The sequence below is a fragment of the Drosophila yakuba genome, chromosome 3R (genome assembly GCF_016746365.2).
Source record: "Drosophila yakuba strain Tai18E2 chromosome 3R, Prin_Dyak_Tai18E2_2.1, whole genome shotgun sequence".
Classification (NCBI taxonomy): Eukaryota; Metazoa; Arthropoda; class Insecta; order Diptera; family Drosophilidae; genus Drosophila; species Drosophila yakuba.
The window spans coordinates 18,243,871-18,259,209 of record NC_052530.2 but is presented as its reverse complement, the minus strand read 5'-3'; the positions used below and the strand labels follow the sequence as shown (position 1 = coordinate 18,259,209).

The window sequence follows — 15,339 nt, the reverse complement described above, 5'->3', positions numbered from 1 at the left end:
GACGCGCTTCCCCCAAAATCCAAGTTAAATGTGGCTAAAAACCAGCAGCAGCAGCAGCAGCCAAACAACAGTCAACAAGGCAAAAAAATCGAAGCAAAATCTCTCAACTTTGATTGCAAATTTCTTTTTCCTTCGCCCAAAACATTTTTCAGCTCTATTCCCCCACAAAATCCACAAACAGCTGGAGCCTCACATTCGGACTTTTTTCTAATTTTCGTTGCAGTTTCGCTTGTTTAGTCTTTTTTTCGATAGCATACTTTTCCATTTTTCCTTGCTTTTCTGCTTTGCATGTTCAGAGGGGGATTTGGTGGAAATTTGGGAATTTTTAATGAAAATATAAAGTGCAAAACAATTCTGTATTAAATTTTGATGAATTTAGAATTAAAGTTTGAATAAACTTTTATTTTTAAGCATATCTCTGCATGAAATTTTCATATACATACGATTATTGTTTAATATGGTGCTCATAATTATTAAAATACCTCCATGTTTTTTATGCATACGTATAATGATAGAATATGTATAGAATGCAATGGTTGTATTACTTAAATTATACACATACTTGTTCATTAAGGACTCAGGTAATAACTTCTCCTCTTCATAAACCTAATCCGACCCTGATATCCATCATCACATGCGATTTGCATTCCCCCATATTTTCTCAACATTTTTTTCAGATCTGGAGGGTAGCTCTTTTTTTGGTAGCCGGAGCTGGCAAAAGTGTTGCTTGCAAATGTTTACAGTTTAGTTGTGCGGATGTGATAAAAACAATTTGATTGCAAAATAAACTGCACACAGCAGCCAACTAGAAGATGGGACAGCAATGGCCAAAAAGAAAAAAAACTGTGTGATTGGCGAACGGAAAATGGCATTGGCATTTTTGGCAGGGCTCAGGACACAGGCCAAAATGCTCAAGGAGGAGAGTGGAGAGCACCGAACCGGAATGCGAATGGGAAATGTTTGATTGAGTCCCCGTTTGAATTGATTTCGGACATCAGCAGACGGCAGTAAAAGGAAATTCTGCCAAATTTCTAAAAAGGGGGGAACCGAATTTCATCTTACGCCAGGGTTATTTCACTTTTCAAAGTTGTACTCCTAATTCGGTTAAGCTTGTTATGGGTGCACACTCTACGGATGAGTGATATTTGCTTCCAAATGGTTTAATTGGCTAAAGATAGTTGCTGATAGATAGTTTGATTCGTCTATTTAATTGATGGCGATATGGCTAGTGTCTCTGTCCATTTGAATAATTTAATTACTGACATGACCATAACAACAGCCAACTGAACTTTACTCAACTTGTGTAAAATTGTATTCCTATGTTCGCCTCTTCAGCTTTAATTGGAATTAAACATACCAGCTAGACGGACAACTATATTGTTAATCCTTTCCATGTTAATCTCTGTCAAGTTGAACGCGTCCTGTTTGGCTGTCATTTTGTCCAACTGTCCTTTGGTCCTTTAGTTCTTTGGTCCTTCGCTCGTTTTGTCCTTCTGACCGCCTGTCTGTCAGATGGTAAGTTATGTGATTAATGGCAACGAAATGGGGGTGCCTTTTCTATGGGCGTCTAATTACATTCCGACCGTCTGACAAACGAGTACAAAAAACTCATTAACGCACTTGCAACATTTCCTAAATTTAATACTCATAATAGTTTCTTCATTTCCCCTCATGTCTCTTTGGCTTAACATATGCGCAAAAGTTGGCGAAAGCTTTAAAAAACATGGCAGAGAGCGGATACCCTTTTTAATTCCATATTATTATATTTATTTACAAAAGTTAAGTCAACGTTGAGTTCAAACTATGTATTTTCGTTGACTTTGATATCCAACATTAAATGTACCAGTAGAGGACATCATTTTATAGAGCCAGTTTGGTACATTTTGACGATACCATATACCCTGGCTGTTTACGAGGCTTAAAAAGTGAAACAAAAGTGGAAATAAAACCCTGTGTATGTTGCTCATGAGCGTTAACTTTTCGGCGAGTGTTGCCTTTATGCATTTTCCCAGTGAATGGGGCGTTGATGGGTGGGGTCGGAAAATCCTCATGACTCCCCATTTTGGCATTACACATGAGCGACTGTATTTGTGTGAGCCACATGTTTTACATGAATCACAGTTAGTTTTGGGATGCTTTTCCACTTTTCATGCCGGCGAGCGGGAAATGTGTACATAAACCACAGACGTGACGACAAAACTGCGGGTGCCCTTCTGCTCCTCGATGAATGTGTGCGAGTGTCCTGTGCGAAGTGACAAAAGCATTGACAGGAAACAAAACTGTCCACACATCCAGCAAAACATCCAAACAGCAACACAAGCACAAATACAGCTGGATCACGAAAAACAAATGCAAAGCCATGCGAATAAAACGCTGCCAAAGTAAACTTTTCTGTAGCCAAGGATCATGGTCACGGTCGCCCGAACTTCAGATAAGATAAGGACCCTTCGATTCGGTTTCGCATTTGGATTCGGATTCGGTTTCTCATGTGAATGTGGCTGCCAAGTTTTATTGATGGCCCACCGCAAAGTTTGGGGGTCAAATCTCTTGAAGCGTACCATGACCTTTCCAGAGTTGTCCCTTTGTCGAACTAGTTGCTCAAGTGATTCTCGAGCCAGAATAGTGGACTACAGCTTGAATATGAGTATATATATTAGACAAGCCAATAAGGTATAAAATGTTTGTTTAGGATATGTTTAATAAGAATACCCGATATGAAAAGCTATAACAAACTATATTAATTCTAACTGGCCAGGACTTGCCCTTACTTTCATTTTTTTCGTAGTTTAATATAGTAGCAATTCTCAGTAAGTATTTTATTTTATTATCACTTGTTTGCCACTTTAATGTGGAAACTATGCATATACATTTAACCGATTGCATCTCAGCTCCAATTAAGCATTTGTTTTCGGTCAATCGAGTCTTGGCTCGTCTCGAATGACTCGGTTCGAATGCATGAACCGCACAGCACTAATGTTATCCTTATCAGGATCTGAGTCCTGAAGCCGTGTCTGCGGTGAGAATTGTGTTCCTGCTGGTTTTGTGTGCCTGGCCAACTGTCAAGCGACTGTCAATTGTTAATTAAATGTATACCCCTGGTATACAGCAGCTGCTCCGAGTTCACTTGATTTGTTTGACCGACCGACAGCTGCCCGCATATATATAATATACATATGTAAGTGTGTATATATATTTGTCGTCTGACTTTTGGGACCGGAACCCCCCAATTCAGTTGTGCACACACTTCTGCAGATACATTTATTGCGAAAGTTTGCCACGACAGCATCTAATTTGTGTAAGCTTTATGTTAATGTTGTTACGGCCCTGACAGTTTTATTGCTCCAACTAATAACTTAATTGACAATTCGCATTTGGCCAGTCAGGGAAGGTGGTTATGCTTGGCACCTGTTGTGCTGTAATGCTCGTAATTTATGAACTGAAACATTAATAATCGGGTCAATCGATGCTGCACAATTTGATTTGTTGATTCTCGACGTTGAATCAGTGGAGTGAAAAATCCCCAGAATGCCGCAAAGTATGCCGTGTATTTATGGGTCTATATGCAACTATCTTAACCCCCAAATCGTATTGCAAACTAATGCATTTGGTTGAAACTTAAAGTTGAAAATTAAACCCTAAGAAAATGCCATCATATATAAGCTAAACTTCTAGCGACTATAACCACTGACTGCGGACTTTAAACCACTTTCCGCTGGGCGGGTCAACAGTTTATGGCTTGATCTTGCCTGGTCTGGTCTGTGGATAAAGCAGCAACAACTACAACAACAGGTGGTGCCCCACCGCCCCCAAAACTGATGGGATTCCCCCTCCCCTCCCCAGCTAGCCCTCTCACTCTCCTCCCACGCTCTACCCATCCCGCTCTCGCTTCTGCGCCTTAAATGCGATGAGAATTCAGCAAAATTGGAGAGCCTTCGTGGTTTGTGATTTTTTTGTTTTTTTTTACCCCCAGATTGGATGAAAGCGAAAAGTTGCGCTCAGTACATTCGGCTCCTTTGTGAGCTGGAGTGGCCGAAATGAAAACCGAGTGGGGACTGCACTTGGCATTTTCTGATTACCTGGCCTCGCCATTTTGACGTAGTTCGTAGTGCTCTGTGGCAACTAAAGCCCGGCTTTTCCTACCCAACTCGATTCGAAATGATGAACATAAAAAGCCTTTTATACAGCCGGTACTTGCCGTTGCGGTGAATATTTAAGGGGGACAAAATTAGGCAAATCCTTGACAGAAATTAACTTGACATTCGGCCAGCTAAAGTGGGGCTAGATGTGAGTACACCTGTGCACACGTATGTATGTATGTGGGCTTTGTCAATTGGTCCCGAATTCAGAGCAGTTCTGTGGCACACATCAATCAAAATGCCATTTAGTCCTGGCCAAGCCAACAGATCCTGTAGGCCAGCTCCAGTATATGGGACTTGGATTTCGCTGTGGGCACGACACGTGTTGCGTTTTAAAGTTGAGCAACGCCCTTCCACTTTTTTCGAGGCCCTAAGCTTGTGTCGAGCAACTATCAACAAGTTTGCTTGTTTGTCTGTTTCTCTTTTTATGTTTTCAGTTCTTCAGTTCGTTGCAGGTGGTGGGGGAAGTTAAGTCCAAAAGCTTAAGTGCGTCACGTGTCGCCAGATTTTCCCTTGAAATAGCCTGGCTAATGAAAACAGGCTCTGCCAAAATAGCAAACAGAACAAAGGGAAAAATGGGCGGTAGCCACTTTCAAGACTGGGCGTGGCTGGCAGACATCTATCAACACTTTTAAAACTTTAAATGAGTTTTCGAGCGACACAAACTTTTCCTCGTTGGGCACAAAAACCCACACCGAAAAAAATAGAAAAGCTGACTAAAAAAAGCAATGTACAGCAAAAAAAGGCGTAAAAACCTTTGTTTACCTTTCATTCTGAGTACTGTTTCTCTTGGGAAAATATCATCTTTATTGTTTGGGTTCTTTCTCTTGAGATTTTCTTACTTTCAAGTAATATCACTCTATAATTATTATTTAAAAATTATAATTATATATTTAAAATGTTATTTAGGATACTATATGTTATGTTAGAAAAACCATCAGATATTAACACACTGATTTTCTTCTGCGTGGCAGCAGAATGAACAAAAAGCGTAGTTGAACCGCAAAATCGATGACAAAAGACCAAGAGCTAAACGCTGGTAGAAAGTATAGGAATAGCCCAGAAAAAGAGGAAAACGAAATGGACCACGAGCCAGTGATTCTGGCTCAACAAATGCCAAACAACCCATGAAAAACCAACAACGAACTGCGAACAACGAAAAAGCACTGACCAGCAACAAAATATTATGCCATATATACGGAATTTACTTATTTAGAGGAGGGCCATTGCAGCTTAATCTATGCAAATCCACAAGAAATCTCATTTTGTGGATTTAAAGTTGATAAAAGTGTGTTGCAGCCAGTCTCAGTCCGTTTGATGATGAGGTTGGGACTGCTGACAAAAAACCCTCAACGAAAACAGGACAAGAAGTGCTCTCACTCTGTGTGTGTGTGAGTGTGTCCTGACACACAGATTCACACCAACACCAGCACATCTATTTTTATATGGTACAATACCCAACGCGTCGTGTGAATTTTCGTGCGCAGAGAACTCAATTCCTCTCGACAGAGCCCCATTTCCTTTATTTTATGCATTATTATGGAATATTTTATTTTTATGCCATTTTTATTTTCTCCTTGTTTGTCATTGTTGAGTTATTTTTGTTCTGGACTGAGGCGTAGCCGTTCCACTCACTCGGCCCACTCCGCCTTCTTAACCCACTGAACCCTTCAACGGGGTCATTAAAATTTACAGTTTGCTAAGGGCAAGAAACTTCACTGCACCAGGATGCGTTGGCCTTATTTCAGATGCAGTCAGCTGGCGTTCTTCTTCGCCACAATTAAATTATATTTCGGAAAAAATTCGTGGTCGAGTTGTTGTCAAGTTTCTTTAAGTGCTGGAAGTTCCTCAAAAGTTGTTTTTAAAAGTCTGGCGCAGTTTTCAATCTGAAGCTTGACTTTGGAAACTTCATAATGATATAAGTTACCACTTCATTATTCTACAAAGCAAGAAAGGATTACTTCACCTCTGAACTTAGGAATGAAACAAATGTCATTTGCATTTGAAGTTTATATAAAACCAATTCCATTTATTACCTTTTGAAGGGATTTCCATCTTACTGAAGTATTTTTTGTGAAAAATGTCTGTTTCAAGCTTTAGCCAGCTTGCTGTCCTTTGCCATTTGCCAACTCCATTTTGGAGTCAGTGAATCCTTGTACATTTTGAGCAGCCCGACACCTTTCAGCCAAGCTGATACAGGATATTTTTTTGTGGCTGCCACCCATTTGCATATTGCATTCTCATGGCTCCTCGGTCGGCTTCTCGTCGGGACTTGTGTGATGCAAATGGGCGGCTTAATGCCCTCTTCGGTTCAATGACTCCATCCAGAATCAACGGGGAAAGTGTGTGTATATTTGGATATGTGTGTGTGTGTGGTGAAAGTGCTTAATATGCTGCACATTCTGCTCGCCGCCGGCTGCTTGTAGTTCACAATTTTCAGCTAGACTGCTGCTCGAACTGGAGCGCAAATATTTTTTCAGCTAGCAAAAATATTTGCCAATAAACACAAGCACACAGAGACGGGGTTCAAAAGCAGAGACGGAGGTGGTAGTGGCGAAGTTTAACCGCAGAATGTCCATAAAGTTCATGGCCAATGGCTCATCACCATCCCGACGCCGGAGACGAAGGACAATCAGTCAGTAGTCAGTGACAGGACGAACAGCTGCTCCTTGTCTGCTCCTTACGTCCTGTTGTCCTTGGATTTTGGCCAAGTTTGCCACACTCTTGGCTCCCCACATAAGTGCAAGGAATTCGGGCAATTTATGTTTGAGCGAAACTATCGTTTAATTGGTTCTTAACTTTCTTTGGCTATTTTTTGGGATGAGGATGTTTCCGTTTAATTGAAATTCATTTTCCAGCTGCCTTCGGGCGCCTCTGTTCGATATCTCCTATAGTTTTAATTGCTCTGTGGCACTACGATTACAACATTAAAAGCCCACAAAAATGCAACCAAATGGGTCTTTTTGGGTCCTTTCTTTTTTGTGGCTCATTTTACTATTCATTTAATCCTTTATTGCTACAAACTGATGACAAATGCTGATCCCTTGGGGCCGTAAAAGGAAATGAAAATAGATGGGGCAAATTGTAAATCAATCAACAACACATTGCACACTCCACTTCACACTGATGCGAAATTATTTTTTGTTTGTGCGAAAAAAGCTTTTAGGGATTATTTAGTTTATTACTTTAAATAAATTGGCTTTCGTTTTTGCAAAAGGGGATTATATTGTAGGTAGAGAAAAACGAAAAACGACTCGATTACCCAACGCTTAGCTTAAGTGCTTAACTTTACTAACTTTCAAATAAATGTATACATATATATGTATATTGTAAGAATGCAATGGGATATTCCAAATTTAGCGTAAATTAATATTTTAGTTGGCATGATTACTTTGTTGTGGAAAAAGCTGTACGAATTGTATGTATTTTTCCCTCACCTGCTATCTTTGGGAATTCTTTGAAACTTGCGAAATTTTCCGGATACAGCAGTGCAAGCAATTGCTTTTGGGATTTAGTTTTATTTTATTTGGGTTTTTGAGTTGCGCAAAAATAAGCGAATTTTCCGCGCATAGGTTCACATGCATGCATGAATAAATATTTTATTGCACTTGGGGGTCGTTGGATCTGCGTACTTTTTGGATTGCGTCCGGAAAAGCTCATAACAAGAAAGTTTTGTTTTCAGCATTATTATTATCGGGTCACACAAGTTGCTGACAAACCGAATTGTAGTACCATAAACCAAAGTTACCGTAGATATCAAAACGAAACGATGAAAAATATTATTGTACAAAAGAATTCTTTTCCTGCTTTAATAAAATTCCTTTATTTTTTTTGCTTATGAATTTGCTGTACGAAGTTTTGTGGCAAACTAAGCCACACAAATATCGCAAGTGCGGGGTGCTGGCCAAAATTCCCCCAGAACTTTTGAAGTTGATGCCCTTTTTCTGGCTGACATTTCCTTTTAGCCTTTAATGGAATCGTAAAGCTGCTGGTAGCAAAATGTTTGTTTCAGTTTCTTTTTGTTTTTGTTATTTTGGCAGTCTGGCTGCAAGCTCACCCAATGTGGACCACACTGCAAAAATTATATATTATTCATGAGCATAGTTTGAGTTAGTACAATTGAGTTAACATATAATATACAAAATATTTCAAAATAAATAATTGTTATTCCTAATTTAATATTTCAGTTTTAACAGCAAAGTCGGGAGTAAGTTTCGTGAAAAGGCGACCTAGTAGAATTAGTAGAAGTACACAAAGAGCTTTGATTGAAGGACATTTACATTTGAAAACTAGAATTTATTTTTCTTGCTGTGCTGCAGCCGGATGAACACCCATACCCACACCCACGCAGCAACTTGGGAAACATTGGAAACGCACGGAGTACTCCGATTACGGCGTCAAGTCGCCGCTTGGCTGTTTGTTGCTCATACGCAGCGTTGTCGCAGGGCGGATTTCTGCATTAATTAGAGCAACGGTTGCGCGGCAGCGAATGGCAAATGTGAAATCGCGTGTTTGGGGGCATGCAAGCGTGTCGAGTCGCCCGACTTGACTTCTCCATGTGGCAATTAAATGGCTGCAATCGAATATTCATTAAAACCCAATTTGCAGTGGCGGCACATCTGGTATTTTGGCATTATGGCAGCTTATGGCAGGTCAACTAAAGAAGCAGCCGGTGGGCCACCATCACCATCACCATCACTAGCACCTTCAGCTTCCAACAGTGCCAACTTCCTTTGACAGCAGCCTTTGCTGGAAACGAATCTAAAATTCGCACAGATGGTCCGAAAATTGCAAAAAGCGCCAGGAGCACAGTGGAAGTTTCGCAAAATGCGAGAAACTTAAGCGGCAAAAATTGTACGAGTATTCACAAAAAGAGGCTGCTTAATTTGAACAGCTGAAAAGTTTTTTGGGGGCAGCACAAATCTGCTGGCATAATTATTATGAATTATGCAGCAAATAACTTGGCTCTGCTAATGGACTTGCCCAGCGGCCAGACTTCCTTAGTCTTCCTTAGACTTTCGTTTCCCCTGACAAAGGTAGTGCAACTAATTGACAAATGATGATAAAGTGTCTTGGACAGCCCCTCCAAAAAAAAAAAAAAAAAACAGGTCTTCAACTTGGCAGTACTTTGGTCCGTTTTATGGCACACCATTTTCTTAACGTGGCCGAGTCCGGGGGAATTCCTTGGACGCAGTTTTCCACGTCTGATAAAACCTTTATTTGTGCTGACGGAAACGGATGTAAGCTGCCACAGCGAATGGCCACCGACATGACGTTACACCGAGGGTGGCTCCTGGATGTCCTGCAGTCCTGCGAGGAGTGGCAGTATTACGACCTTATCCAGGCAACGGCCTGAATAAATATTTGTGCGCTTTTTGGCTCGGGGCCAGGGTATCAACTGTTCGCCAGCCGAGCGGCACTTGAATGTTTTTGATTTATGGAGTGCCAAAATGCGTTTACCTTTGCTCTCCATCGCCATGTTGACTTTAAAGCGTCAAATTAAAAATCCCATTATATGAAATATTCAACAAGGGTTTTGCCCCGAAAATATCGACCCTTCTGCTCCACTGAATTATGCAGGACTCTCTGCCACTCTCAAAACATAATTGCGAATATTATAATCATCTGCCCCTCCCACCGCCCACATATTTCGCTGCCAAAGTGTCACAATTTCGAAATATTTCCCAGCTCATCTGCGGAGGCAAAAATAAATGCGGTCCCGCCACCTGCTAAGTGGCCTATGAAATATTTCCATCGCTAAAAACCGGGACCAATCGTTATTTTGTGGCGTGATTTGTCAAGCTTTTTATTTGGTTTATGTTGGCCGCGAAACATTGTTGCAAATTAAGCTGGCTACTTTAAAGTTGTTGATGAGGATTATATTGAGCTCAAAATTGAACACTACTTCCTTTTTGGCATTCAATAAAGCATTCTTTATCACATAGCAAGATTTTTCTTTTTTAATGTGCTCTATTTAAACAAAATAAGGTGTCTGCCTTTAAATAAATATGTAAGTATTCCCACAGTTGAGACTAATGCACTTAAACCCCTTTCTTCCACTTTCTTTTGCAATTATTTGTTCCCTTTTGCAAAGGTAAGATATCTTTTTCTTTGCCTAATTTACGTGCCAAAACATTTCATGCTGAAAATGAACTTTTTCGCATTTTTCCTTTCCCCACTTAATTGGTCTAATTTGTATGTATAATTATAAATTTTCGTGTACTCCCTGTGTAAATTTGAAACCTTTGCGAAAGGCTTAATAAATTGGCTCAATTTGAATCCCTTGGGTTAGCGGGTGAATATTTCAGCCCAGAGATTCGGTGTCCCAGTGGGAAAATATAGTAATGGTATATACAGTAATAGCACTGAAAGAAATAAGACATTATAGATCAATGTCATGATAGTAAAATATGAAATAATTTCGAAACTTTCCGAACTGCATTCGGCATTTAAGATGCGTTGACACTATTAGCTCTTATTAGCTCAATATAGATATAAACTGGTCTGTTCAATGCGATGTATGGATATGCTGCCTTTCCTGCTAATCAGCTTACGTATTTAGCATATATTAGCATTTCCCATTAATTTACTATTATTTCGTGTGCGTGTGTGTGGGGCTTTGGCTCCAATCTGGAATCACTATGGAGTACTACTATCTCCCCCCAAAAATTTTCCCATAACCCCCTTGTGCGTGCCTGCCATTTAATTAACTGCACAGACAACATTTTCAATCTCAGCTCCACTCCACAAACGCAGCCCGATGATTCCGATGTCATTTCGAGTGGGAATGGCAGTCCGAAATGCTGTTATAATAACGCAAACAAGCTGTTGGGCTTACAAAATCTAATCCCCAGTCTGTGTCTGTACGAGTATGTCGGCGGCACTAAAAACTAATTGAAATTGCCATATTTCATGTATAATATACGAGAGCACGGCTTTATGGCATCTTATGTCATAACATAAAATTTGATAATGCCTTTCGGATTTTCACAGCATTAGCAGGCAAGTGTCGTCTCCTGCATTTTGGATATTAAATGGAACATTATTTACGGAAAAATCACACAGGCAGTGATCTTGCTATCGGAAAACATGAATTATTTATATAAAAAGAATGGCTTGAATGCGAAATGCCATTGCCATTCCGGCGCATAAGAAAGCGTGCAAATAAAATTTGTTACGTATATTAAAAAATATGCGTGGCATCTTACATTTGAATTTGCTTGCGACATTGGAATGAATGTATTGGTAGATAATATCCATTTAGTAGATAATATCCATGCGACAGGGATCACAACAATGTGCTTTTCCTCGCCTGGGCATCTCGGTGATTGGTATTGGTGGAACGGCCAGGAGCATTTTGCGCTTCCTTTCACTGTCTTTCAGGCCATCGGCTCCGACAAATCCTCCCTTGGGTCTCTTAGGTCTCTTGTCTTTGCCCTCCTGCGGATTCCAGGGACGGACGAGAGTGCCCTTCTTCTGCAGATACTTGATCATATTAATGCCCTTCTTCTTCGCCTCCACGGCGTCCTTCTGCGCCTGCTTGGCCGCCTTGGCTGCATCCTCGGCGGGCTTGAGGAATCTCTTAGGATAGCGTACTGGTATAGGTTCGGCTTTCTCGCCCTTTCCTTTGCCTCCGCCCTGCGCTTTTCCAACAGCAGCGCTTGGAAAGCCCTTCCAAGCACCACCGCCAGGTCCTCCTCCAGGTCCGCCGGGGCCTCCAAAGCCACCAGGGCCGCCACCAGCTCCTCCGGCTCCACCGCCTCTTCCTAGCCTTCCGCCACCAAAGACTGCGCCTCGTGCGCCTCCGCCACCGCCTCCACCACCACCAGCTCCACCAAAGCCTGCGACAAATCCGCCGCCTCCTGCCCCACCAATACCGCCATCCATTCCTGCGCCACCGCCCCAAGCTCCTGGCACTCGGGGTCTGCCGCAAGGCATGGGATTGGGGCCATGTGGTCCGCCACCCAGCATCCCAAAGACGCCATCCTCGAAGACCAATTCGCCTGGCCACCCGAATGCAGTGCCCATGTAACGATCGCCCACGGCGCAGTCGAAACCCCTGTAATATGGAGGAATTTTGATGGGATACTTTGGAGGAATCGGCATCTGGTCCTTTTTGGAGGTCTGGGTGCCATGGTTAACGGTATCCGGCAAGGGCGGCTGGCACGGCTGCTCCGTTCCAGCTGGCGGAGTGACATCAAAGTCAAACTCCATGTCGCTTTCGCTGGTATCTGTGAGCACCAGATGGTCGCCAGCTGGCGGAATGCAATGGCGTCGGCACTCCCTGTTCAGAGCCCTCTGCAGATGAACCTTTTCGGTGGCATCCCTGCAACGGCACATCATCAATGTTTGGTGACAGGTGCACTTGCGGAATCCCTTATCCTTCAGCTTCCTCTTGATCTCACGCAGCGCCACTGCCAGTTCGCTCTTCACAATCCGGAAAGTGATGGGTTTCTGGCGCATACCCAAGGGAGTGAGGGGACGCAGAGTGATGAAGATCTCGCCGTTCTTCTTGCAGATATTTAACACCGGCGAGGCCAGCTCCTTTTCCCGCTCCAAAGTCTCCGTGTCCTTGCACTTGGCGAAGGCATTCCCGCGGCCAGGTTGCTCCAGGAAGAACTTCATTAGCTTCTTGATGGGCTTGCGGATGGCACCCGGACGCCAGCCCAGCTTTTTGGCCTCCCAGCTGCTGCTCCAGGCCCATCCATGGCGTCGGGACACAAATCCCGATTGAAGGACACATCGCTTGTGTCTGCTGGAGATCTGACCCTTGTTGTTAGGTGGTATATAAGGTGGTTTCTTGGGCACTAGCATCTCCTTCTTGGGCTCTGGTTTCTCAGTCTTCTCCGTTTTGGGCACCGCTCGATCACAGTTCTCGTCCAGTTCGGATAACTTCTTGGTGTCCTTAATGTCGTACAGATCGCGCAACTCGGAGAAAACTTTGGCCAGATATGGTCGACAGTCCTCGGAGCTCTTGTTAACCACACAGTAGTCCTCGGACTCCTTCGGCTCCACTTTCGGGCACTTGGGTGGTATCTGATCGCTCTTGAATATATCGGCGCACATCTTTCGGATGCGACAGTGGGCACACATTTTGCCAAACTTGCAGCTGCAGCGACATGGTGGACACTCATCCTCGGCGGCTCTCTCCTTATCGGCCTTCGCACAAGGATCCGTGCAGTAGTCATCCACGGTGGCTGGTCCTTTGCCCAAGTACTCGAGCAGAATCTGGTCCGCCGATACCTTCTTCTCCTTGTGCCTATCCTCCACCACGGGCATCGGTTTGATTCCACACTTCGGGCACGCCGCAAACTTCGGCAGCCACGACATATTGGTCAGGCAGACTGGACAGAAGCGGATGGGCTTGATGTCCGGCTTCTGGCCATCGCAGTCGGCAATGGGAACCGGCATCAGGTTCTTCTCGCAAAAGTCCGGCTCGTGATCTTGGGTGGCGGGCAGGTAAACGAAGCACGGCTTGTCCGGTTTCTCGGGCAGCTCAAGAAACTGAGGAAGTTCCGGTTGACACCAGCAGGGGTTCATGCCAAAGTTGTTTGCCTCGTCGGGATTACGACACGGAGGCTTGGGTGGCGGCATGCCCGTCTGTTTGGTAATGGAATCGATCATCCGCTCGTACTCGATTGCCATTTTCTGAATACAACAATATTTTCTAAAATGTAATTTGCAAATAAACTAGCAATGTAAATGTAGTAACCTTAAGTTCGCAACACGCTGGTATCCCAGAACCGTTCTCGGTCATCATCTTGTATGGCTTTATACCACCACCCTGGCTGCGATATCGATCCAGGTCCAGTCTGAGCCGCTCGTCGCCTTCCTCCTCCTCCAAATCGTTTTGGCAGGGCTCACAGGCACTAGGACACACCTGTGACTCGCCCATTACGAACATAATATCCTGTGCATTGATGCTCCTGTCCACGTTGCGCGAGCACTCGAGTTCCGGCTCACTGCTCAGAGGTTAGCAAATATAAAATAAATAGTAATACTTAGCAAAAAATATGCTAAAGAACATGGCTATTTCGATTTACTTACTCTGCTATGCACATGACGACCATCCGGCAAAGGAACTCCAGTTTGCCGGTCACCACGCCGCCTGCAGCCAAGTCAATGACGTCCGAGTGAAGGATATCGCCCATGTCCTTGTCGATGGAATCCACTATGCTGGAGGGGAACGATGCCTGTCCAGAGCCAATCACCTTCTTGCTGTACACCACGCTGAAGGCTATCCCACACTCGTTTACAGCTTTACGAACCTCCTTTGGCTCCTTTTGAAAGGAGAGACCAGCATTGGCCTTGAAATCACTAACATTTATCTGACTCTTTGTGAGCACAAGTGGAGTTTTGAAGAAGTTTGCAGTGACTTCGAGGTTCTTCGGATTCGTGAACTGAGTATTATTGGCCTCCAAATGGGTGACTATAACATCGAAGACGAAAATGGGAAGGGGCTCTTTCTTCGGTGGGGCTTTCTTTTCAGGTGGTTTGTCTTCCAGCTGAGGTTCTGCAATAGCTACAGCAACGGACTTCTTTTTGGGTCCCATGTTTATATCTAAATTTCTACTGTCTGACTGGGCTTTCTCTTGCGGAGGAACTAGTCATTCGAGTTCCAATTATATTGAATTTTTTTACTTTAGATTTTTCAAATAGTATTTTTATAGACTTACTACACTAAACTTTACAATAAAACTGAGGTAGACAGGCAACACAGTGTTCTGAATATAAAAACAAACCCAACTCTGACCAGTGTCTAATAAAAAATGGCCACCAAACATTTATGACAGAATCCAAGGCATGTTTCGGTTCTTAATTTTTCGAATGCATAATGAGTAATTCCAGTTTTTCGATTTCATTTGTTAACCTTTTTGAACGTAAGTTACGTATTTAACCCAAAGTCTGTGGCGAGCCCTTCAAATGTCGAACTTGTTTTGAAGCGTTTGTTTGGTTCCCCTGCCCCCAAATATTAAAATCACAATATGTTTTTGAAAAATCGAACATTTTATTAGTATATGCATTTTTAGCCAGAAAGTCTATTGCTGATCATAGCCTTCCACGAGACGATAGTCCAACGCCTCGACTCCACCCGTTACAAAAGGATGAGCTTTTGCACCTAATTCCGACGGATCCGGGTTCCTCCAGTAGCTCTCCTGGTCCTCCTGGTCCTGCGCCAGAACGGCAGACAGTGCAATGAGGA

At 43.0% G+C, this 15,339-nt stretch overlaps 1 protein-coding gene across 1 annotated transcript; it reads right to left on the bottom strand.

The window, feature by feature from the left end:
- Positions 1–11,301: 11,301 nt before the first annotated feature.
- LOC6537348 lies at positions 11,302–14,898 on the bottom strand. Its single transcript, XM_002097869.4, has 3 exons — positions 14,184–14,898; positions 13,849–14,098; positions 11,302–13,784 (listed from the first exon to the last, which is right to left on the bottom strand). The coding sequence occupies exons 1-3, from the start codon at positions 14,687–14,689 to the stop codon at positions 11,397–11,399; spliced, it is 3,144 nt and encodes a 1,047-aa protein (XP_002097905.2). The 5' UTR covers positions 14,690–14,898; the 3' UTR covers positions 11,302–11,396.
- Between the last annotated feature and the right edge of the window lie 441 nt (positions 14,899–15,339).

What these genes read in the sequence shown, in the direction of transcription:
- LOC6537348 (XM_002097869.4), bottom strand. Translation starts at nt 14,689, where the DNA reads ATGGGACCCAAAAAGAAGTCCGTTGCTGTAGCTATTGCAGAACCTCAG. An exon ending in GTCGTCATGTGCATAGCAGA is followed by an intron (nt 14,099 to 14,183) that starts GTAAGTAAATCG and finishes ACCTCTGAGCAG; the next exon opens with TGAGCCGGAACTCGAGTGCT. An exon ending in CAGCGTGTTGCGAACTTAAG is followed by an intron (nt 13,785 to 13,848) that starts GTTACTACATTT and finishes TGTTGTATTCAG; the next exon opens with AAAATGGCAATCGAGTACGA.